The following is a 23,092-nucleotide window of genomic DNA, read 5'->3' on the forward strand; positions in this document are numbered from 1 at the left end:
TTGAATTTTCAGTTTTGCGAAAATTTTTACACATTTTTGTTTATAGGGCCTATATTCAAACATTGCAAAAACCAATTAAAATTTCAATTATAAGCTATCTTAAGCATTTTTTTTTATTTGGTGAGATGTTTGTAAATAAGCCATAATACAGTTCGAACATGAAGTATACACATTAAGCTGATACTGAGGATATAAGTAAATATTATGCTGATAAAGCCTCAATGTATACACATTGTGTGAAACTGAATAAGAATAAAGACTTTCTGAAAATGAAAATGAAATTTGTGTGAAATAGATTCAGGGGAAGTGTGTAATAGTACAACAGTCCTCAAGTAACATTTGTCTTGTTCTATCTAAATAGTTACTACTGCTTTAACACTGTGTCTGATGTCTGACAGAGTTATGCGAGGATTCTTAACATTGACGACATCACTAAAAACCTGGCGTGTTGCTTGCTCTGATTGTAACTTGAACTGTGAACAAAACAAAATAACATTATGCTGAACAGAACCTATAAAGGTTAAACATATTGTTCCATAAAGTTACTTTATATCTGCCGTGCAAGGCATTGGAAAAAAGACATTGAAAGTCTTGTCAATATACCACTATTAAATGCATTTGACAGTACCCTCAACTGAAATGGGATAATCAATTGTCGATCTGGTAAGAAAGACGTTAATTTTACATACATATTTTCTTTGAAATTTTCAAGCATCTAAATTGTATCATAATTAAGCTACGTCGTGTTATATTTCTTAATTAGATTAAGTGCTTTGTTAATCAGATCAATCATTGGTGTTGAGTTGTGACAAACATGTTTAATCAAGAATTGTGACTTGTCTGTTTTTGATTAGTACTCTCCAATCAATTCTTCACATAACTTCGCATAAAATTCCTTCATGATATTTCCGATATAAAATACTTCATTTTTATCAGCACCGAATTATATCAACTTCACAATTACAATTCACCATATGCTTGTCAATTTTCTCCGAGTTTCTGATTCATGCAAGTACAACCTCGAAATGAAATAACTTTAAATTAAATTAACCTTTATAAGTCAAACTAATCGTATAAAAGACATTACATGTATATAAAGCCTTTTCCGGGTGGTTGGTTTTCAATGAAGGCTTAACAAAAAGCAAGGGAAATAATACGTATAGTTTATCGATACATGCGCAAATTACTGACAGGGTAACCGGGCAAACGTTGCTAAGGACTCAGTAGTTATTGGAAGTCGTGGTTCCTGTCCAGGGGAGAAAGAAATAATTAAAAAGTTTACCGGTATAGTAACAACATAAAAAATGTCGCAGGTTGGGATACCCCGTCCCAATGTGATGGGTTTAGGAACAAATAAGGGTGGTGTTACACTACCACAGATTGCACATCCTTTATCTCGTATGGAAGGCCCCGGTAACTTGGATGTTCGTGGGGTGTCTCGTGATAGCCACAGACCAAATTCACAACCTTTAACAGGAAGACCTTTAGCTAACGAAAATGTTTTTACGGGACGTAAATCTGTAAGTTCTTATGGCCGGGACAGCAGACTTGGTGTCAATCAGCAAGTGGTAGCGATGCCACATGATGCTATTCCTGAAGGAGTGGAAGTTACACATGGAGATCCGAACACTACAAGACTCCCCCTTTTTGGTAAGTTTTTAATTGACAATCTATATAATCATTTTTTCAAAGGTATCAGTACTGTCTCTTAACTATTTATTTTAGGGTATCTATACAATTCGTTTAATGCAAACGATGGTGTCTCATTAGACTGTAAATATTTGAATTAATAATTAAGGAAAGAAATTTTATTTGCTATCGACAATACACAATTCTATGTTATTCAAACAATTTTTTAGATTAAAACTTCTCAAGTGTCAAATTCTTCCTGAACTAAGATATATAGAAAAGATCAAATATTAGACCCCCGTTTACAGTAAACTGCTACACACGAATCGTTTAGAAATATACTGTTTACTTTCCATGTGAGACGACAATTTATGTTTGTTTGATTGAGTTATTCTTTACATTTAATCAATTCAATGGCTATATTCAAAAATCACAAGGGTTTTAAAAGGTTATACCCCTGTCTACTTCTTAAAGTACAGATAAAATAATGAAAAATGACTTCACAACACTTCGTCCCCTATACCAGAAACTTATTTAAGGCAAATCATTCAACTACAGAATTGCTTTGTTATCGAATTGTGATGTAATATCAGCATTTTGATTGCAACTGGACAAGAAAAACGTGATACCATAGTACGTTTGTTCTGTCAAACAGAGATTTTTCAGGCGCGGATCCAGCCATTTTGAAAGGTGGGTCCAACCCCCGGAACACCATGAAACGTTCATATAATAAAAAAAAATCGAAAAAGGGGAGTTCGGCCCACCCTCCCCCGGGTCCGCCAATGTGTTACGACCGAGTATACACGCACAACCAAGTTTTGCTACCTGTTTCACGTGTGACAAATACAGTAAAACTATCAAAACAAATCTATTGTATACTGAACAAAAATAATCAAGACGTCTACATTGGTTTTTAAATGTTCATTTCGTGTTACCAGATAAATACATTAATTACAGCTAATGTCGTTTTTAATACTAGAAAAATGTTTTATTGATGTATAAAAACTATTTTCTTGTCGAAACTGGTTAATTTAAATGTAAGTATTGGATAACAATTGTAAATAATGATATCGACGATTTTCTCTGTTAATTGTATGTTGTAACATAGACTAGAGATGAAAAAATGACAAACTACGTTATCGATGTGAAAACAAAAAAGCCACTTTAAAATATTGTTGTTACATTTTCTATTCTAACCATCAGTTCTCTTTGCTAGTAAAAGTCTTTCTTCATTGGTATTTTTTACAAGCATTTCTTTCGTCAACATAAAAAACCTAGATAACAATTTAAGTGTGTTTCTTCGAATGTTATGCAGTGAATTGATGGGTGTATATACTGCAGACAAAGGTTGAGGTCTTTTGAGTATAGTAAAAAAACCAAACACCATTTTCATATATATACATAAGATAAAAACTGACTCATGGTCGTTTGTTTTTAATTATTATAAAAAGGAGTCTCAAACTATGGGTTTATTTGGCGTTGTCAGTACAAAAAATTAAATAAAACGGTAAAAGATTTCTCTATTTACATATAAAATTATTTTGTTTAAGACTATGTGATTATATTAAAGTTCTCTTCGGGATACTATTAACCATTAAAGAAGGTTCGTTAACAGACTGCAATTGGGTTCATACTTTAGTTTCGGGTAAGGCAGGTTTGAGTAACAACACAGAATTTACATAATTTTACTTTTTAAGGCCCTATTGCCTTGGAAGAACCACGTGGTAAGCATATAGTAAATGGTGAAGGAGGTTTCATTCCTGTTGAAAGGATTATATATTGCATAGATGATTCTAAAGCTTGTTCATTGTAGCATTTCCAAAATTATTTCTCTCGGAATCAATGCATGTTGACCGCATATCTTGATCTGCTTACCTCTACTACTTTCTCGTGCTAGAATTAAACTATTGTAGCAAATAGCTCTAGGATTTTAGATAACGCATGTGGTTAATCACAAGTAAAGAGTTCAGATAATTTCTGCGTTTCTGGCAAATATATACGATCAAGAAAAGAAACCAAACAAGCTATGAAGCAAAGAATTTCCTTATTTTTCAGTGTGGTATTTAGCAATGTATGCAAAAGGTTTTGTAACTATTTGCTTTTTGACCACAGCTTTATTTTCGGCCATAAACTGAACATGATTAACATCTAACAACTTGGGATACATATACATGTACATCTATATATTCTAACGGAACATAGCAAAATGATTAACAAAGTTTATATCATGTTTGATTAATTTTATAGCGAATTGAACATATGGCTCCTTTTGGGTTAAAATGTAATACAGAAAATTGATTAAACTTAACCATTCTCAAGTCAATTCCACACGGCAGTGTGTAGTAGGTTAAGTGCAGGTTTTTTGTTATTGATATTTCATATAAATCTGGCAGTGTTGTGTTAAGGTACTTGTTAATATGTCATTTTGTACAGATTTTGGACAAAGCGTTATGAAACTTTTTCTCCGGTCCGTATGAACTACTTGTACTATTACTCGCTCGCCTGTACGGATTTACGGATTTGTACGAATACTTTAGACGTTATGTCCAACGTCCTGTGTTGAGAAAAGATAATAAATTCACTGCATATAAAGAATCTTGACAACTCTTTCCATGGAATCTGTCTGCTTTGACGGATGTAGAAATATACGTTCACGTTTTGTCTGCTTGGGAATGTGGATTCGAATGCACGATTTGATCGAATGCCAGTCTGGTTTCATATACGTGAAAGAACCCATACTACAACGTTGGCTGTTGTAAAAGAGAGGCGAAAGATACCAGAGGAACATTCAAACTCATCGAAAATAAACTGACAACGCCATGGCTTAAAAAGAAAAAGACCAACAGACAAACAATAGTACACAAAACACAACATAGAAAACTAAAGACTGAGCAACTCGAGCCCACCAAAAACTGGGGGTGATTTCAGGTGCTCCAGAAGGGTAATCAGATCCTGTTCCATATGTGGCACCCGTCGTGTTTCTCATGTTAGTACAAACCCGGTTATAAATCCAATTCGGTAGGAGGGGACGGGATTGTAGTTACGACATTAGGAACATATCCGCTATCATCTGTGAAACGGATATTCCATAACGGTCGTAAAGGGATCGGTTTGTGGCGGAGTGGTTAATACCCAGTCACTTTCGGTTTCCTCTTCCTTAAGCACGTGTTGTAGAATGCCAAACTCTATGTATAGAAGAATCCAAACAATAACTCTTTGTAAGAGAACTGATATGTTAAATGTTGCAAGGCTTTATGGAAAAACTTAATTACGTATGTAGGAGCATACATAACCGTGACGGGACTTTTTTTTTTATTTGTGCATAGTTCAAAATTTAAATTTTTATAACTTGTGTATGTTTTTTTTTACCCAAGATTTTATACTGGAATTAAATATCACACAAGTGGAAGGTCAGATTAATGTTAAACAATTAACTACCACTTTCCTATGACCAAGTCAGAACTTGATGATGATATGACTTAATTTTTCTATATTCGTATACGATCATGTTTTTGTCAGCCTAGTGATTTTGGACTTCCCTTGAGTTGAGTTGAGTTATTCTTTGTTTGCTGACCACTATGGAGACGCATAAAACGGGATGCAAATAAACTCATCATACTGATACCAGGATTAAAATTTTGTACGTCAGACACGCGTTTCACGTGCAACTGCATGAAAACATCAACATGGTTTTGGAAATGTAAAGTGAAAACAATCTTGTAACTTTTGACCAAAATACTCCAGTAGAAAGTTTATTATATCCACCTTATGAACAAACGTATAATATTCTTTCCAAATGCATTACTTTAGTTGGAAAAAGACATCTGTTTTAACCCTTATTAAAAACGTATACGTGACGATTTTGAATCTAAATTCTCATTAGCGAATTGATGCTAACGCTTAATATCTATATAACATCTTCTTATTAAATGAATGCTATCGCTATTTTAGGGAGCAGAGCCGGTATGGGAAGCAGAATGGACAGTCGTATGTCCTCAAGGTTGTCTAACGCTTCAGCTCAAGGTAGACTGGAAATTGATGAGGTGAGTTTAAGGACAGTGGATGGTTATTGAGCATTTTTGTCCCCAAGAATAATCCAAAGTTCATCATCTTTTTAACTGCATCGTATACCACTTTTTATGTGTGTTTTTACATTTAGTTATGTTGGTATTACGTAGTTCATAATTGGAATACATGTAATAATGTAATTAAGATAATGATGGAACAGTAGGACAGTTTGTACTGTTGGTCATAGATGAAAGGATTGATTGATTGATTGATAGATTGATTTTTAATTGCTTAACGTCCAGTGGCATATGTGTCAATCACACTCAGGACAAATTAATAATTAATACAATAGGTAGGAATGCAAGATAGGTTTACTAGGATGGACGACGGGAAATCTGCATTGTCACTGGAAAATAAGAGTATGCTAAATAGGGACAGACATTTTACCCTGCAAAAGGACACCTAGTGACCCCCATCATGATATTCTGAAATATTGCATAGTTTATGACATGGAATGAAACAGTTTTGCCAGGTCTATCTTATACTTAAGAATGAAGAATTTTTTAAAAAGTGTATTCTGAATATAAATTGGTATTCACATGACAATTATCTTAAAAGTTGTATAAATTGTTTAGGATGTATTAAGACCCAACAGTTTTAAGTATTTGACCATACAAGATGTAAGTAAGTAGAAACTGGAATAGATATTTTTATACACAAATGCATGTTTTCTTTATTACAGCAATGCTATGAGGTACTTCTCTTATCTGGTAGATTTTAAGAAAAAACTTTGCATTTGGGGCTTTTAATTTATAGATACTTAAAAATGTAACATCATGATCATGGTGGATACTCATATGGTTGTGGTGATCATGTCACTGTAGAGTAATGCTAGCATTACACTATTTTTATTCTTGCAAATCTATATGTAAATAAATAAAATACGAAAATAAAAAAATCCATTCCTAATGTACTTTTAGCATTTATTTGATTCTTTCAAATGATGATTCAAAAGTAAAAAGAGCTTAAATACAGCCTTCTCTTGCTTTAACTAAATGACTGAATAAAGTTTGAAGGAATTTCCCTTAAATAGTGACATTAGTCTTAGTTATATATTTATTTATTTCAGTTGGAAGCTAGTCTAAAACAGAAAATTAAAGGAAGTTACTTTGAGATCAGGAAAAGATTTAGGGATAATGATCCAGAACAGAAAGGAAATGTTTCCAGGTAATTTGTAATTAATTGACACAGAAAAATACCTGATACCAAGAAAACAAATTGTAATAAATTAAGGAGTTGGCATGCAATTGTCACCTATCAAATGTCTTTTGACAGAATGTGTTCCAAGGGCTTATACACAGTTTCCTGCAACAAGTACAGCCCATATTGTCTACCAGGTTCTAAAAGGTCCACCCTAAATATAACAAAAAATTAACTATTCAAACAAAAGTCACCTTGCATTTTAAAGACATCCAAACCATAATGCTACTGTACTGAGTGAAGGTCATAGCACTTAATGAGTAATCTAAATCCTGGATATCTACAAAGTATAATAATTTTATTTACATGTTAAGAATTTACCTTTATCTGGTTGTTAGATTCTGTTTTCAAAGTTTGTCATATGGAGCCAAAATTAACTTGTACTGCTACTAGGGGGATGTTTAATGACCTTGATTACCCATGACGATTTTTGGTCTGCCCTGGCTTACACCTTTTTGGGCATTTAATATAATTTATTTTTACCTGATTTAACTGAAGTCGCAATGTTACTTTTATACTTGCATCATGGTCTTTTCAATTGATCACATGGTCTGTTATGGTACGGGTGTTTTATAAACTTACATTAAACGAGAGAGGAGTATAGAAAACATTCATTATTAAAAGTAATTATTCAAATTTTTTGAATAGAACAAAATGATGATTAAGCATATTATTTTACAGGGAGGCATTGCATAGAATTCTTGTGACAATTTTAAATGTTTCACTGAGTCAAAATGTGTACAATCGACTGATGGAGAGGATAGGATTAAGAGATAAACAAGTGATTAACTATGCTGAATTCTTTGCCTATTTCCGTGATGGACCAGAGCCTAATGATTATCCAGGTTGGATGGATCCAGTACAGAGGCAATACCAGGATAAAGCAGTCATGTCATCTTTACAAGTTCATTCGAATCTAAAAGAAAAAGCTAAACAGAGGTAAATATAAATTCAGGGATTGACATCAAGAGAAAAGTTACAGGTTGAAGGTGGATGTTTTGGTAGATGAACATTGCAACATGCATGGGCATCCATTCATCTGCACATTTATGAAGGGTATTCTTAGATATGAATTATATATTATTATGCAGGGTCATATATTTTTAAAGCTTGCAAACATTAAAACAAATCTGAGAAAGTTATCATCATTTTCTTGGAAATCTAATTGTTTACAATATCTTTCCTTAATCTTTAAGATATATGTAAAAAATACATCACAGTTATTTTTGTGTGTGTATTTTGCTGTGCATGTACTGATGTTGTGTCATGGATGGATACCAGATATCCTTTGTTTTTCTATTATTATAGACATATGAATCAATGAATTTGTATTAAACCAAGGGAATAACTTGTGTACAATACATTCCTGCAAATCAACCAGTTTATAATGAGTTTTGTGAAATATCAATAAAACAAGAACAAATTTCCAACATTTTTTGTATTTATTTCCTGAAAAATGTTCAGCTAAATAATCTGGAAAACAGTCATCATTATCTTTATATCAGTTTTTGTTTTAATCCCTTTAATTCATCCAAAAATCAAGTATTTAGAAAAAAGTAGGCCTTTCCTGTTAAAAAATTAACATTTTGATTGTATTTTTTTTTTAGATTCTTGGATATAGCAGACTTAATACCCCAGCTGAACCCTGGTGGATCAGGTCGTATCATGAAACCAGAGTTCAAACAAATGCTCAACAAACTTATGTTTTATATGGAAGATTCTGAATTTGAAAAATTGTGGAAAAAGTGAGTATACTTTTCTTTCTTATTTAATATATATATATATACATAATTACTCTAAATATCAGCACAACAATGTTAAATCTGCAAATTTGTGGAAGAAAATTTTATTTTTCCCTCGCCGGGATTCGAACTCATGCTATTGGGATATCGTGACAACACCACCCGCTCTAGACCACTCGGCCACCTAGACTGAACTAAAAATTCAGCTTTCGGTGGCCTAGTGTTACCTTTCCTCGTCAGCAGAATCTAGAGTTGTAACACAGTACATGATATATTAGGCATGAAGATGGAATTGATTGCAGATTAGCTAAATTATCTGTCGTAAAGGATCGTAAGATGCAGTCACAGAAATAATTATATAAGTACGTCTAAACAAGTGACAACTCTACGACAGATCCATTCATTGGATCACCAGTGAAGGTGATACACGGCTGAAAACACATATTATATACATAACTACTCTAAATATCAGCACAACAATGTTAAATATGCAAATTTTCAGAATATATATATATTTATATATGTGTGTGTGTGTGTTGTTTGTTTGTGCACGTAAAAACCTGTCCTATACATTGCTATATGATTAATACGATTTTTGGAACTTCAAAGATGATAAGACCAAGACAATATACATTTTTAACTTTTTCATACTTTTATTTAAATTTTTACATAGTTTTTATGATTATCCCCTCTTAATAGAAAAGTAATTCTTAAAGATAATACAGTGGGATAAATTCACTATTATAACCAAAAAATACAGTTTAGGTTTAACTAGTATTACATGAGGTTATAAGGATTATAGGTAAATGGACATAGTCATAATATGTAAGATTAAAATGTCCTGCCTGTAGATTAGTTTCATACCTTTATATTGACTATCTAGTAGTTAGGTAAACATACTTCTCATGTCAACAGAAAATGGTCATTTAAAAATTTGTCAAATGTAAACACAGAAACCTATTCAATAATATGAAGTATAATCAATTTCTTTTCATAGAAATCACAAAACATTTATTCCATATTAGGCATTTATCTTATAGTAAATAAACAAAGCCAGGACAAGGTTTGATCCATTGTAAAATGATATGTTGAAGTAGTGGTTGACCTGCATGTCATTTAAAAGTATTAATCTTTATAGAAATTAGCCATGGTAATACATACATTCAAATGCATGCATTTAAAATCCCTGGAATAAGCATCTCAATGACCATGCCACACTATTTGTATTTTCATTTCATTAATATCTTATTGAAGGTGTTCATATACTTTCACTTCAGTGTCGTTCATATCTTTTATAAATTTATAAAAAAAAAATAACTATCACTTATTGTGACAGAGAATGGTTTTCATTATAATGCTGTGGTTTTTTTATGTTAGCTCTTTAAGATTAGATATGTGGAACAAGCACAATTTGTCTAAAAGTATAGAATATATTAGTATGAAGCTTAGAATCAGGCATGAATATGAAGCTTGCCATGCATTCTATGCGGTTTCCTGATAACTACAGACAGACAATATATGGTTATTATAATTGATAAAAAAAAATTGGGGAAATATATTGTAAATGAAGAAATGTTGGCAAGGTTTTTATTAATGCTAATAATGCACAAATGAGACAGTATTGCAATAATAAGAAATTATGTTCCTATATCTGATACCTATATGTGTATGAAATTTTTCCTGAAATCGCAATAATTAATCTTGCATTTTTGTTCAATCTTCAAAAATCTCAATGATAAATGCGTGCAATAATTTCTATATTTATGGTAGCTAGAGACATGAAAATTTTGTGAATCTGTAGTGTTATGAATAAAATTCTATTGAAAAATTTTGTAAAGGTCACAGACATAGCTTTTGTATATCACAAAATGTCTATACAGTTGATACTATTTGACTGTGCAGATAGCAAGATTGAAGTATAAATTTAAATTTCATTTGTACCTAAAATGTCTGTTATGGCACCAGAGTATCAGACAATTCATTAGCAAACTGTGCAGATCCTGTTTCCTGAAATTTATTTACTTGTTTGCAGACACAATAAAAATCATTTATATATGATTATTGATATTAAAACAAAAGTCCTGTAAAGATATGTTAAGACTGAGTGAAAAGCATGTATGATCTTTTACCAATAAATTACTTCCTCCTTCTTCAATGGCAAAAATTTTCTTTAAGCTAAATTATGAATAATGAAAACAATCTTTTAATTTTTCAGGTATGATCCTGCTAACTCTGGAACAATTAGTTCTGAAACTTTCTTGAAAGCTCTGGGAATAACACTACAAGAAAATGGAGAAAACGGAAGACTGTCACCTATTGCTGAAAGTAAGTTCTTTGGTCATACCTCATTTATATTCTGTTTGGTTTGTATATATTTGAAAAACTTTCCTGGAACTGATAGTATAAAAAATACATATACAACTTGGTATATGTTTGAAACTTATGTGTATGGACTCCACCAAGTAGTTTAAAATATCTTTAAGAAATCCATTTCAATTAATAATAGTCACATGAAGAATAAAGCTGTTGGATACTCAAAAATTAAAAAAAATATGTATATTTTGAATGGACTTAAGCTGTAGGATACTCAAAAATAAAGAATTATCTTTATTTACCAGTAATATTTATAACAGATGACAAAAGCAATTTTTTCTAATTTTGTAAAGAAAACTGGAAAATTTATCGTTTAAAAAAAAAAACAAGAATGAAAGTGAGTTACTATTAAATTTAGGACGATATCTAAACAAGACATCAAGATTAGGTCAGTCACAAGGTATGGAAATAGGGATGTAACATTTTTGGCTGGATGGAACAATATATATCATTATAAATATTTATTTTTTTTCATGGTGATTTTGGTTTGAAACATCCATTGGTCTTTGTAGGTTTTAGCTTAAGTTCTTGCATGTCTAGTTTAAGTTCTAGAAAGCCTAGCATGATAGAGGGTAAGGCTTATGCACACTTAATAAGATATATACAAATATATATTAAGGAATATTTTTGACTTGTAGAATTACACTTTTCTTATATATTTGTTTAATATTTATTTGAAATCCTAACCCATGACATTTTGTGAAGAATGTTTTTCTGATTAATATTTTTTATGAATCTTAAAAAAAAGGAGAATACAATTTTTGAAACTATTGACATTTCATAGTTCACAGTTATTTTAAATCAATCATGTGATATGTTGGAAATTTTTGGAAAAACTTTCATGTTTTAGTTGATTTAAGTAAATTAAACATGCTGTTTACAAAAGGAATACAAGTCACTGTGCCTTTTTTAAATGATTTTGAATAAATTTAGGATCTCAATATATAGAAAATAAGACTGGTTCAGGTAATCAAAGAGGTAAGGATTTGTTATGCTGAAGCTGTCTGACATAATAGGCTTAAGTTTGAAGTAAAATCTGCTCTTTAACACATTTTGTAATCAGTTTACTGGGTCAGATGAAATTTCATGGGTTAAATATCATCCAATCTACTATTATAACATATTTTTTGGTGTCGTAATTCAGATATTGACAGATTGATATTCGGTTGAATGATTTCTTTTATTTTAGAAATTAACTAGTCAGATTATCAGGATTTAAATTTCTATTTTTTATACATACATTATATCATATTGCTTGGGATCTGAATATGGGCTGGTTTTTAAAAAGACATTTAAATTTAGCTTAAAAATAACGTGACCAAGTAAAGAATGTGGAATTTAGAACATTCTTTTGTTCATTTTAAACAGACTTTTTTCAGTTAAAATATTCACTTGCTGGAAACATGATTTTAATATACTTGTGCTTAAAGTGAATTTTTAAATTAGAACAATGGAAAAAATAGGCTTTATGATATAGTCATGTCCTAATACTGAAATTGTTATATACTGAAATGAAGATATGCTTCAGAATTCTACTGACTGAATTTGCAATTAGTTGGTAAAATGTGTAGGTTTGAAACATGTGAAACAAAGCAACAAAATATGGCATACACAAATTTGTTATACAATATGATTGAAATATTGTTCTCCCAAGGCCAACTCTTCAAGCAAATGTATTGCTGAATTCTTAAAAAATCAACAGGTTCAAATTGATGGGACAGGTTTGCTAAATCAGGCTGATTTCACTGACTATAACATCTCATTACATAGATTAACAGATTTAATTTGCATTAAATTATTAATCAATGAAAGTTGAAAAGACCTGGATTTTTTTTGTGATGCATTATTCATAAGATTTGCTCTTTTATAATTTAAAGATGCAAGTATGCATTTTGTACTATTGCTTATTTATACCACAGCTTTTCAGAATTCTACTGACTAAGCTTGCAGTTAGTTTGTAAAATTTGTACAGTTTGAAACAAAGCACCTACATATGGCATACACAATGTTTTTTATACAATATTATAGCAATATTGCTTTCTCAATGGCACTCTTTATACATCTGTTTGCATTTGAACCATTTTGAAGTAATATGGAAAGTTTGGCAACCATCTTGGACAATAGTTTGGCTTAAATAAGCAAACTTAATCATCAAAAAATAATTTATTGGCATGATAAATTCATATTACTTATCATGTTTATAAGCAGCAAAAAACTTTTGATTTCTAAAAAAAATAAAATGAATTTGATCTATCAGGGGAGATAACTGAGATAATAAAATTTTATAAAGTTTACCTACAAATTGTATATTGTCGCAAAAAGGACAACTTTTAATTGACTCAATTTTTTGTTTTTCTTCAAATTGGAAAATATTTTATTTATCCATTTTCTAATGTTTTATTACAAATATATTGTCTAGTTTTTTTTCTGCCAAAACAAAAGATGGGTCAGATGATTCCACCTGATTAAGTCTATTAATTGTAGACAAAAGTCAATGAATAAATCAGTCAATAATTGTGTATTCTTTTTTTCTGAGAATACTTTATGATATGACCTCTTTTGATTTACTCTAGTATATAATATAAAGAAGATGAATGCTTCAATAACTTATTCAAAATTGTCATATGCACCTTCTATTCAATTGTAATGATACCAAATTGTGTTTTGAACAGTTACATCATCTCGTACACCAAGAAAGAAAGAAATAGAGAGAAAACAGTCCTTAGATGTAGAAAGATGGTTGAAGAACAAATTTAGAGAAGGATGTGTGCAGATGAAAGAAGCATTTGAAGCCAGAGATGCCAAAAATAATGGTCTTGTAAGTATTTTAAGATTTTGATAAGGAACAATGTTGACTTTTATCAGCCACAGAAAGCACCCTCTACTGTTTGGTATTTATTTTTTTGTCACCTTTGTTAAAAAGTGTTTTCAGGATTTGTGTTCATTGACAAAATTTTATATCTATTTAAAATAAACTTTTCAGACACAGGGGAGATAACTCATTATTTAATTTATTTACATCTGGTGGTTAATATAACCATTGATCATTAACTAATGCTTATATTCTCTTTTCTTCTTTAGGTGACATTTGATGGCTTCTTAGAAGTATTATGTAAATATGGTTTAAATTTGGAGAAGAAGTTGTTGTCAGCATTCTTATCAAGATGTAGTGTGAAACCACAACGTGATGGGGTACCTTATAGGGAATTCTTACATAGATTCCAGGATAGATCAGAGGCAGGAATGACCCACAACATACTTAACAGTAAAAAACACAGGCTAGTCAGACTGTAACTATTAATATAATTACCTCTAGAGGTGTTGCACTGTTTGTACTGGGTTATCCATGTAGACTGTGTGCACTCTAGAGCAGATCAGTTACCATGACAACATGTATGGTAACCATGCACAGATCAGTTACCATGACCACATGTTTGGTAACCATGCACTTCTTTGTAGATCGTGTGGTGTCTAGATATTGTAGTTTGTATGGTAGCACTACTGTTGGTGTCTGTGCACTGAAGTGTTGCTAGATTGGGAATGATAACAGCACTTCTTATTAGTATGGTTTCTGTATTAGTGTTTTTGTGCGATTCACTATATTATATGTTCAAAAGAGAAAAAAAAAAATCTTTAAATAAACCTTTTTCTGTCTAAATAATTTTGAAAACAAGATAAATATTACATGATAACTTTACTCAACCTTCTATTTTTTTTAATAAAAAAGATCTAGAACACCTTGTGAAAAAATAAACATATGAAATACATTGATCATTTAAACGTTTTGAAAATAACAAAAATATGGAACTCCCAGGAAATTTCAAAACTGAAAGTCCATAATCAAATGGCAAAATCAAAAGCTCAAAATTCATCAAAAGAATGGATAACAACTGTCATATTCCTGACTTGACATGTAGAAAATGGTGGATTAAACCTGGTTTTATAGCTAGCTAAACCTCCCACTTGAATGACAGTCGCATAAAATTTTAATATGTTTTAAAATCTGTCAAATTATAATTGATGCTAATTGTGGATAACAGATGGGGTTATACATCAATGAGACAGAATCCAAGTGACACAAATAACCAAACAACATCTATTTACATTTAAAAAAAATTGAACGAAAGTTATTTTTATAACCTATATTTAAATGAATGTATATATCTGTAAATAGGGTTGGAGACAGACCTGCCAGTCCTGGTAATGTGTCTACAATGAGTGGTATTGAAGTACAGCTTATGAACATGTTCCAAAGAGATTTCTTATCATTATTGGGTACACTCAAGTAAGTATAGGACTATTTTATAAGAGGTTTTTTTTCACAAATTTTAAAGAAGGGATATCAGTATTTTTAAAACCCAAATAACTTATTTTTTACAAAACATACATTTCAAATATAAAATAAGTAGATTGCCAATTAGACAACTATCCTACAGAGTCCAAATGAAGCAGATTTTAGCAACTTTAGGTCACTTTATGATATCATGCCTTATTTCTACTGGTCATTGTCTGAAAATTTGGTGTGAAGAGTTGACATGTTTGACAGTGCACTATGAAAAGTTCAAAAGTTAATATCCTGAAAAAGCTGTGTTAAGAATAAAGACTTATGCTAATGTGAAACAGCTAAATAAATAGCAGCCAAGATATTGTGATAACCCAAAAATATATTCTACACAAATAAATATATCCACAACTTAGTATTACCTTGTGGAATAATTTAAGTTTCAAATGTCTTCCTTTATTACTTTATTAAATTCTATTTTTCACCAAAAATACAAAAAATTAATAAATAAAAGAATTTAAACCAGTATATTATGATATCTTCAGTAATATTAAAGTCATTGTTGATGCAACAATCACTCAATTTAACAAATTCTGTAAACATGGTTGAAAACTAAAGTAAATTTGTTACTTGATGTACCACTGTTCCTGAGGTGGAAATTGTAGGTATTTTAGTTTTTGTAGGCTTGATAATGTTTTGGAAAAAAATAGTTTTTAAAGACTTTTTGTATGTGATGAACAAAGTAATTCCTCTTTAAGAAATATACAACATAGGTTTAATCCATCTATATTCTGACCTTTTACTTCTACAGGAGCATAGACAACCACAACACTAATGTGATAAGCCAGGAAGAGTTTAGAGCTGCGATAGAGAGCAGATTTAGCCTGACCCTCCGTGATGATCAGTATGAGTCTTTCCTTGATAGGTTACCACTAGATGAGGATGGCAACGTTAAATATGCAGAGTTTCTCCAATTCTTTGATACAAAGTAAGTTGCTTTGAGTATAGATATTAAGGCTTTTTAAAACTATTAGAACACATAATGTTGTCATTAAGCCATTCTAGGTTTTATTTATATTGATACCGGTAAAGGAAAACCTCTGCACACTTTATCAATTCTTAATGTATCAGATAAGATTTTTTTTTCAGTAAGTGACATAATATAAATATTTGTACTACATGCCACTTAGTGGTTAAGAGGATATTATTTTACCTATGTCCATCTATTTTCCTTTTGAAACACGACAGTTTGGAGTATATTTTAATTTTTTCTATATTTTTGCTTTAGGGGAATGGCACCAAGTTTATTTGGTAAGAAACAGGCTGCTGGTCCTGTTCCTGTCCCTGCTCCTCTCCCTAATGTAATGGAAGAGATGATAGTACCACAGGCTGACAGACTAGTCGTGGAGGAAGAACCACTAGACTACACTTCACGCAAGAGGAGTAATGAAGAATTATTCAACCTTGTCAAAGATCTACTGACTCGTAAGTTCCAGGATGTAGAAAGAGCTTTCCAAGATATAGATGAGATAAATACCAAAAGACTCACTCAAGAGTTAATGTTCCAGCTATTAAACAGGTAAAATATTATCATTGACCATATCTACTAAAATATTAAAGGTTGAAATATAGAACTGAATGTTTTTTTTCTAATATTTTAGATAGATATTTTATAACAATATGAATTTACCAAAAAAAATTGTTAATTTGACGGTAAATCCCTTGATTCCTTTTATATATATTCTTAACATCAAAATCTTTGACAAAATACAAGAAAGGCAACCAAATCTGCTGATTTCAGTAAATTATATTTTTGTTGATTGCTGGAAAATTACATTTTATGAGTTAAAAAAAAAATCATCCAAAGTTTAAGATAAAACCATTTTATCAATTAGAAATAAATTCATAAAAGGAATTTTTTGATAAATAAAGTTGGCATACAAAGTATCTTTGTGCATACTGGTAGAAGAAATATTGGTAGAATCTGAATGTAACCTTAAAAAAAAAAGAAATACTTTGATATATTTAAGCATAGAAATGTATTTTTTTATCCATTGTTTCATTGTAGATTTGATATAAAACCAGAGATTTCTCGTGGTGAAATAAGAGAAATATGGAAAACTTTTATCACAAACACAGACAAGACCTTAGATTACTTACAGTTTGTAAGACATTTTGGTTTCTCTGCAAGATCAGCCCACTTTCCAAATGCCAAGGTGAATCCTCCAAGGAAAGGTGATGCCGACTTCATGATCAGATCCAGAAAATTAAACTGTGCAGCAGATATGTTACAAGACAGTTTAAGATCAAAGGTAGGATTATACTAGGATAGCATGGTATTTGTACATTTCTCCAGCAATAGTAGGTCTTTTAAAGGTGTCCTTCTGGTTTAAAAAACCTAAATTGAGTAACAAAATTCATTTAATTAAGGCTATCTTGGATAATTTAATAAACCTATGTACAAAAAGCCCTCATTCTAAGGAGAAAAATCCCAATGCAGGCTTATTTGATTGGCTGCTTTCTAAAACGAAGGTTACTTTACTTTTATTGAGGTTAAAATGCATTACTAGACCACCTCATTAACAAAATGCAAATATTATTAAATTGAAGCTTTTATTATAGATTTGCACAGAATCTTTTTCAGTAAGAATTGTTCCTACTTATTTTCATGATATTGGTTAAACCTCAACATTGATTACTCTTTTTATGATAAAATACAAAATCTAAGGGAGATAATTTAAACATGCTGATAGTTGAATATAACACAACTATGATTAACTCTATTTATTAATTTTTGAAAACTTCTTGCTTTTTCACTTCATCCTTTTCGTTTTTAGATTGACTATATGTGGGAGGAGTTACGTAAAGAGTTTGTTGGGATGGATCCCTATGGTACAGGCTATGTAACGAGGGAGGAGTTTAAGGATGTCCTTACTGAGTTATGTGTTCATCTTAGTGAATTTGAAACCAGGTCACTAAGTGATAAATTTGAACTTCGACAGGATGGCAGGTAAGACAACATTTATATTTTAAATGTGTTGAAATTTTTGCATTTGTTAAAAGTGTATAAAGCCCTTTTTACAAAAAACTATAAGATTAAATACTATTGCAAGTACTAACAAATCAAGTCATAATTTTAATATATAATGTTCCTACTTTTAATTTTTCTAATGATGTAATTTATTTAAGAATTTTATAAGAGTCAAGCAGTCATTTGTATATAAAGGTGATTCAACAAAAAATTTAGCCCTAATTACAAAAAAAAAAGAAATCAAGAAATCAAGATTTATAAGAGTAAAGCCTTCATTTGAATCAACTTTTCAATGTTTGACAGAATTCGTCAAATCTTCATTATATTAAATAATGTAAACACATTTTCATTTTGCTTTCAGAGTATCATATATAGAATTTTTGAAACCGTTTGCTCTGAAAAAACAGATGTGGCGCCATGGCAATAATATGTTGTCCTTGTTACAACATCCACAACCAGAGATACCCATAGCAGACATTGTAGAACCTCCACAGAGAGGATTACATGGAATTACATCAAAACTTAGACAAAAAGTAAGTTACCGGTAATATATAAGTGTTCCCTAAGACTGTAGACAAGACCAGTAAAAACCTATTTGAGGAGCTAGTTCATCATTCATTTATTCATGTGAATTATCAATAATTGATGAAAATGTCAATATTAATGCCATTTAGATAGAAATTGTATTGAAATACAGCTTATTTGAATACAAATGCAAATTTAGAATAATGTGATCTGACACAGTCACATTTTTCACATTACAAAAACATGGCATTAATTTATGAATTTACAGTATAACATAAAGTTAAATAAGTTTTTTTCCTCTTGGTAACTGGTAAACAATTGTGTTGAATGCCCTGTTAACCATGAAGTAAGTGAGATAAATCTCAATATATTGTATTTTAAAAATTTATGGAAAAATTGAGATACCAGGACTAACAAATAGATAACAGTGATTGATCTTTATTAGTCTATTGAATACATGGCAAAAAAGTTTTGATATCAAAACCATTGTCAATTAGAGAAGACAATAGGGTGGGGGTCATAGCTTCAATACCATGCCAGGTCAAAACAAGAAATTTTGAATTGGCATTTTCTGTACCTTCCCCAAGCACAGGACATTTAAAAGAGAAAGAGCAAAGACTGGTCAACACAGACAAGCTGTGTCCTGCCAGTGGTCAATTACCCTTTGAGCCATTAAAAATCTGAGTGCTTCAGACTAGTACAATTCAGTCCTATCACATTAACACAATATCATTCTAAATGTGCATAGTGCATAGATGTTAAGCAACTATCAACCAATCAATCAAATCTAAAATCTTAAGGTGGTACCAAACACCTTGACTAAAATTAATTTGGCTCGTTTAATTTTTATAAAATTTTGACAAAATATTTACTTTGACCCTTTGAGAAAATTATAAAATTTCAAAAAACTTGAATCACACACTTTGTCGGAAAAATTTCATTGGATATATAGAAGTTTGACAAACACTAATTTTGATCATTGAGAAGCTTAATATTTCCTTAACAATAGAACATGATTAAAACTTTCAGCTGATTTTTACAGAGTTATCTCCCTGTAGTGTTATGTACCACCTTAAAACTCTGTAAATTTTTCAAACATTATTTTACATTGAATCTTTATTTATTTTAGCTGGCTGGAGACTGGAAGAATATACGAAGGGCTTTCAAGAAATTAGATAGAGCTAATGATGGGTACCTCAATGTTAATGAATTTAGATCTGTCTTGAAACTTGCTAATGTCATTCTAGATGAGGAGGAAGTATACCATGTATTGACACAGTTTGATAATAACATGTCCGGAAAAATATCTTACGAAAGATTTATTGACGAAGTTCTAAAACCTCCAACTCGACAAAGTGTAAAACAAATTTAATAAGTGTTGCTAAATTTAACATTAACTGATTTTTTAAATTTTTGTAAGTGACTGAACTTGGAATTTGTATTGAAATGTTTGACTTTTGATTGATTGGTGCATAAAAGTAGAATGAGAGAGAGAGTTTATATGGTGTATATTTGAGTAATATATTTCCCAATGAGTATTCTATATAAAAATGAAAATTGTGGTTTAAATAATACTTATGTATGATCTTTAATTTTGTTCTAAATTCAGATGGTCAGTTTTCCATGTTTAGAATGAAATGAAGTTACCGAAAAAAACATAATCTAAAAAAAAAAAGATAAATATAGCTGGTTAAAAAACTTCTCAATGTTTCTAATTTTTTTCATGTTTTTTTAATGTGTGCAAGTAGGGTGATAATGTGTATGTTGTACAAATGTGAGATTCCCTGTACCAACAAATATTTGTAAAGTTCTTCATTTATATATGCAAATGTTCATAACCACCACCTTAGTATAAAAATTCTTTAAAATTGAGGAAATTCAGTAAAAAAAATTTCTTCCCAATCATTACTTTTTGTTCAACTAAGGATTTTGGCATATTATCCATCAATGATACTGCCATCATTTTCACTTGTATGATTGAGATTTTTTTTTATTGTACAAAAATCATGTATTTTTCATATTTTCCATTTTGAAATAGATAAGATATTACATTTTTTTTGCTTTGCTCAAATTTTATTTCATTCAGTCCATCAAATGTATATTGTCTATAACAGTATTATCAGATTTTAAAAAGAATGTTTTTATATTGTGTTATAAACTGTGATATTTTATAGCTGTGATATTTATTGGAATCTTGTCTGTATATCTCTTTTTGTATTAATATTATAAGTGCCTTGGTTACCGTATCTTTGTAGAATAAGTTCTCTCTTTTTCTTTTATATTCTTTGATGGCTATCTATTACTGCAACTATTTTACAAAGGAAAGAGGGAACATTCAAATATGAGATAGTTTTAAAGAATATTCAGTACTGACCTAAACTGTCATTTCATATTCATCAAGTGCATATAAAATTTAACATACATTCCTCCGGCACACGACAATCTATTAAATGTATATTTTTTCTATGCGTCTGTACAATATGTCATATTCTTGTTACAGCATGTGGTTACATAATTATATTTTGTCTTTCTGTTTGTCAGCTATCGACTGATTTTTTTTATGTTTTGACATTAAATTTGTTGTATGTTTATAAATACACTTTCTTATTTTTACTATTTACACTTTAGTGATCATTAGACCAGTACCTAACTATGAATTATTGGTTTTCAATACAAAATGATAATTGCTTGATTTCTAGTGAGACAATCCTCCACCAAAAGATTATAAAAAGTATGATTTTCTATGAAAAATGTTATGAAACTAGTCTGAAGTATGTTACCCCCCCCCTCCTCTAAACACACACACAGAGCACATAAATACAAGAATTTGAAGAATAAATAAATAATTGGGTTTTTAATATTTGTACATAATTACGGTAATTATTCCTTGTCTATAGCCCTTTCCAGTAACTCATTTTTGAAATCATTAATTTTACTCTAAAGTTATAATTTAAAGTAGGATATTTTTCCTTGTAAGGAAGTAATGCCTCGTTCACACGTACATTTAATTCGAATTGAATTCGAATCGAATGCGAATCGAATTCGCTAATCGCGTTCACACACTCTTCTTTTTTAATTCGAATTAATTCGAATTGGCTAAATCGCATTATCCAATTCGCATTAGAAATGCGTTTTTGTTAATACGAATTAAAAGTTAACGTCGTTAGGACAGTAAAGCGAATTTGACGCGCATTACAATTTGAATTAGAATTTACGTTTGGACGTCAAGCGTTTCGAATGCGAATTAAACTAATTTGAATTAGTTAATGCGAATCGAATTCGAATTACGTGTGAACGCAGCATAAGACTGATTCTCAATGAAGAGTCAACGATTATTGGTTTTAATCCCCAAGTTCATTTAAAGATAATATATGGTTGATAGAAATATAAAATTAATAATGGTCTTTTGCCTTTCAACATTCTTTTGATAAAATTGAATATAAAGCTGGAGATATTTGTAAATTAAAGTAACAACATTGTTTTCAATTTGCTTCTTACTATACACCTTATCACTATTCCCGACTGACCCGAGAATCTGTCCCGCTTGAACTATTGACGTCATACAACAATCACTTTTCCATTGTGGCGTCAGATATTTTGTATTATGACGTCAAAATTTTACGGGAACCTGTGTGATGTCCAGTAATGGCGGAGAAATAGCGATATGGTGTATTGCTCTCCATCGCAGCTACCAGTATTTAACCTGTATACTTCCCAAAAAGGCAAATAATTTGTATTCAATTGTAATTTTAAAATTAGATTCAGGTTTTTGGAAGCAAGTTTCTAGAAATTCCTATAAGACATAGATAATGCCACATATTTGATATAAAGTATATGATGATATAGTTAGTATTCATTCACTTATGTGTTGCGTTAGACATTGGAATATATTTACATTTGGTCATCAATAAAGAGAAGTTTGGCAGTGCCACACTCACCATTGACCTTATAATGGACTTTTTTTTTTAAAGTAACTATGTTGAACAACTGAAAATAAAGATGAAGAAAATAAAAATCCCATCTTCATGCACCCCTCTGCTAGATGTACAATGTTCTACAAGGTTCAAATGATCTATCTTTTAAACTTTAAGAGAATTTCAACAGAAAAATAAATATAAATAAGATGTGGTATGAGTACCAATGAGACAACTCTCCATCCAAGTCACAATGTGTAAAAAGTAAACAATTATAGGTTAAAGTACGGCCTTCAACACAAAGCCTTGGCTCACACCAAACAGCAAG

At 30.7% G+C, this 23,092-nt stretch overlaps 1 protein-coding gene and 1 long non-coding RNA gene across 11 annotated transcripts; one reads left to right on the forward strand and one right to left on the reverse strand.

Annotated features, from left to right (window-relative positions):
• Positions 1 to 1,176: 1,176 nt before the first annotated feature.
• Positions 1,177 to 21,447, forward strand: LOC127708809 (EF-hand calcium-binding domain-containing protein 6-like). 10 transcript variants are annotated; one of them, XM_052213935.1, is made up of 19 exons: positions 1,177 to 1,650; positions 3,327 to 3,353; positions 5,581 to 5,672; positions 6,273 to 6,317; positions 6,767 to 6,864; positions 7,579 to 7,836; positions 8,505 to 8,642; positions 10,855 to 10,964; positions 11,525 to 11,584; positions 11,946 to 11,990; positions 13,685 to 13,830; positions 14,094 to 14,302; positions 15,187 to 15,297; positions 16,106 to 16,282; positions 16,583 to 16,873; positions 17,363 to 17,606; positions 18,132 to 18,304; positions 18,687 to 18,858; positions 19,980 to 21,447. In XM_052213935.1, the coding sequence occupies exons 1-19, from the start codon at positions 1,305 to 1,307 to the stop codon at positions 20,220 to 20,222; spliced, it is 2,985 nt and encodes a 994-aa protein (XP_052069895.1). In that variant the 5' UTR covers positions 1,177 to 1,304; the 3' UTR covers positions 20,223 to 21,447. The 10 variants fall into 10 exon arrangements, with proteins under 10 accessions (XP_052069895.1, XP_052069896.1, XP_052069901.1 ...); XM_052213936.1 differs by having other exon boundaries at positions 14,094 to 14,290; XM_052213941.1 differs by lacking the exons at positions 11,525 to 11,584; positions 11,946 to 11,990 and adding an exon at positions 11,371 to 11,412.
• On the reverse strand, positions 20,742 to 22,540 carry LOC127708828 (uncharacterized). The gene is made up of 2 exons (XR_007985398.1): positions 22,159 to 22,540; positions 20,742 to 21,837 (listed from the first exon to the last, which is right to left on the reverse strand). It is a non-coding gene; the product is annotated as an uncharacterized LOC127708828 (long non-coding RNA).
• Positions 22,541 to 23,092: the final 552 nt, after the last annotated feature.

The sequence above is a fragment of the Mytilus californianus genome, unplaced genomic scaffold, assembly GCF_021869535.1.
Source record: "Mytilus californianus isolate M0D057914Y unplaced genomic scaffold, xbMytCali1.0.p SCAF_7, whole genome shotgun sequence".
Taxonomy (NCBI): Eukaryota; Metazoa; Mollusca; class Bivalvia; order Mytilida; family Mytilidae; genus Mytilus; species Mytilus californianus.

Bases quoted from the DNA above. Each gene is read 5' to 3' on its own strand.
- LOC127708809 (XM_052213935.1), top strand. From the start codon at position 1,305: ATGTCGCAGGTTGGGATACCCCGTCCCAATGTGATGGGTTTAGGAACA. The intron at 8,643-10,854 runs GTGAGTATACTT...TTAATTTTTCAG, and splicing joins TTTGAAAAATTGTGGAAAAA to GTATGATCCTGCTAACTCTG. The intron at 16,283-16,582 runs GTAAGTTGCTTT...TTTTTGCTTTAG, and splicing joins CTCCAATTCTTTGATACAAA to GGGAATGGCACCAAGTTTAT.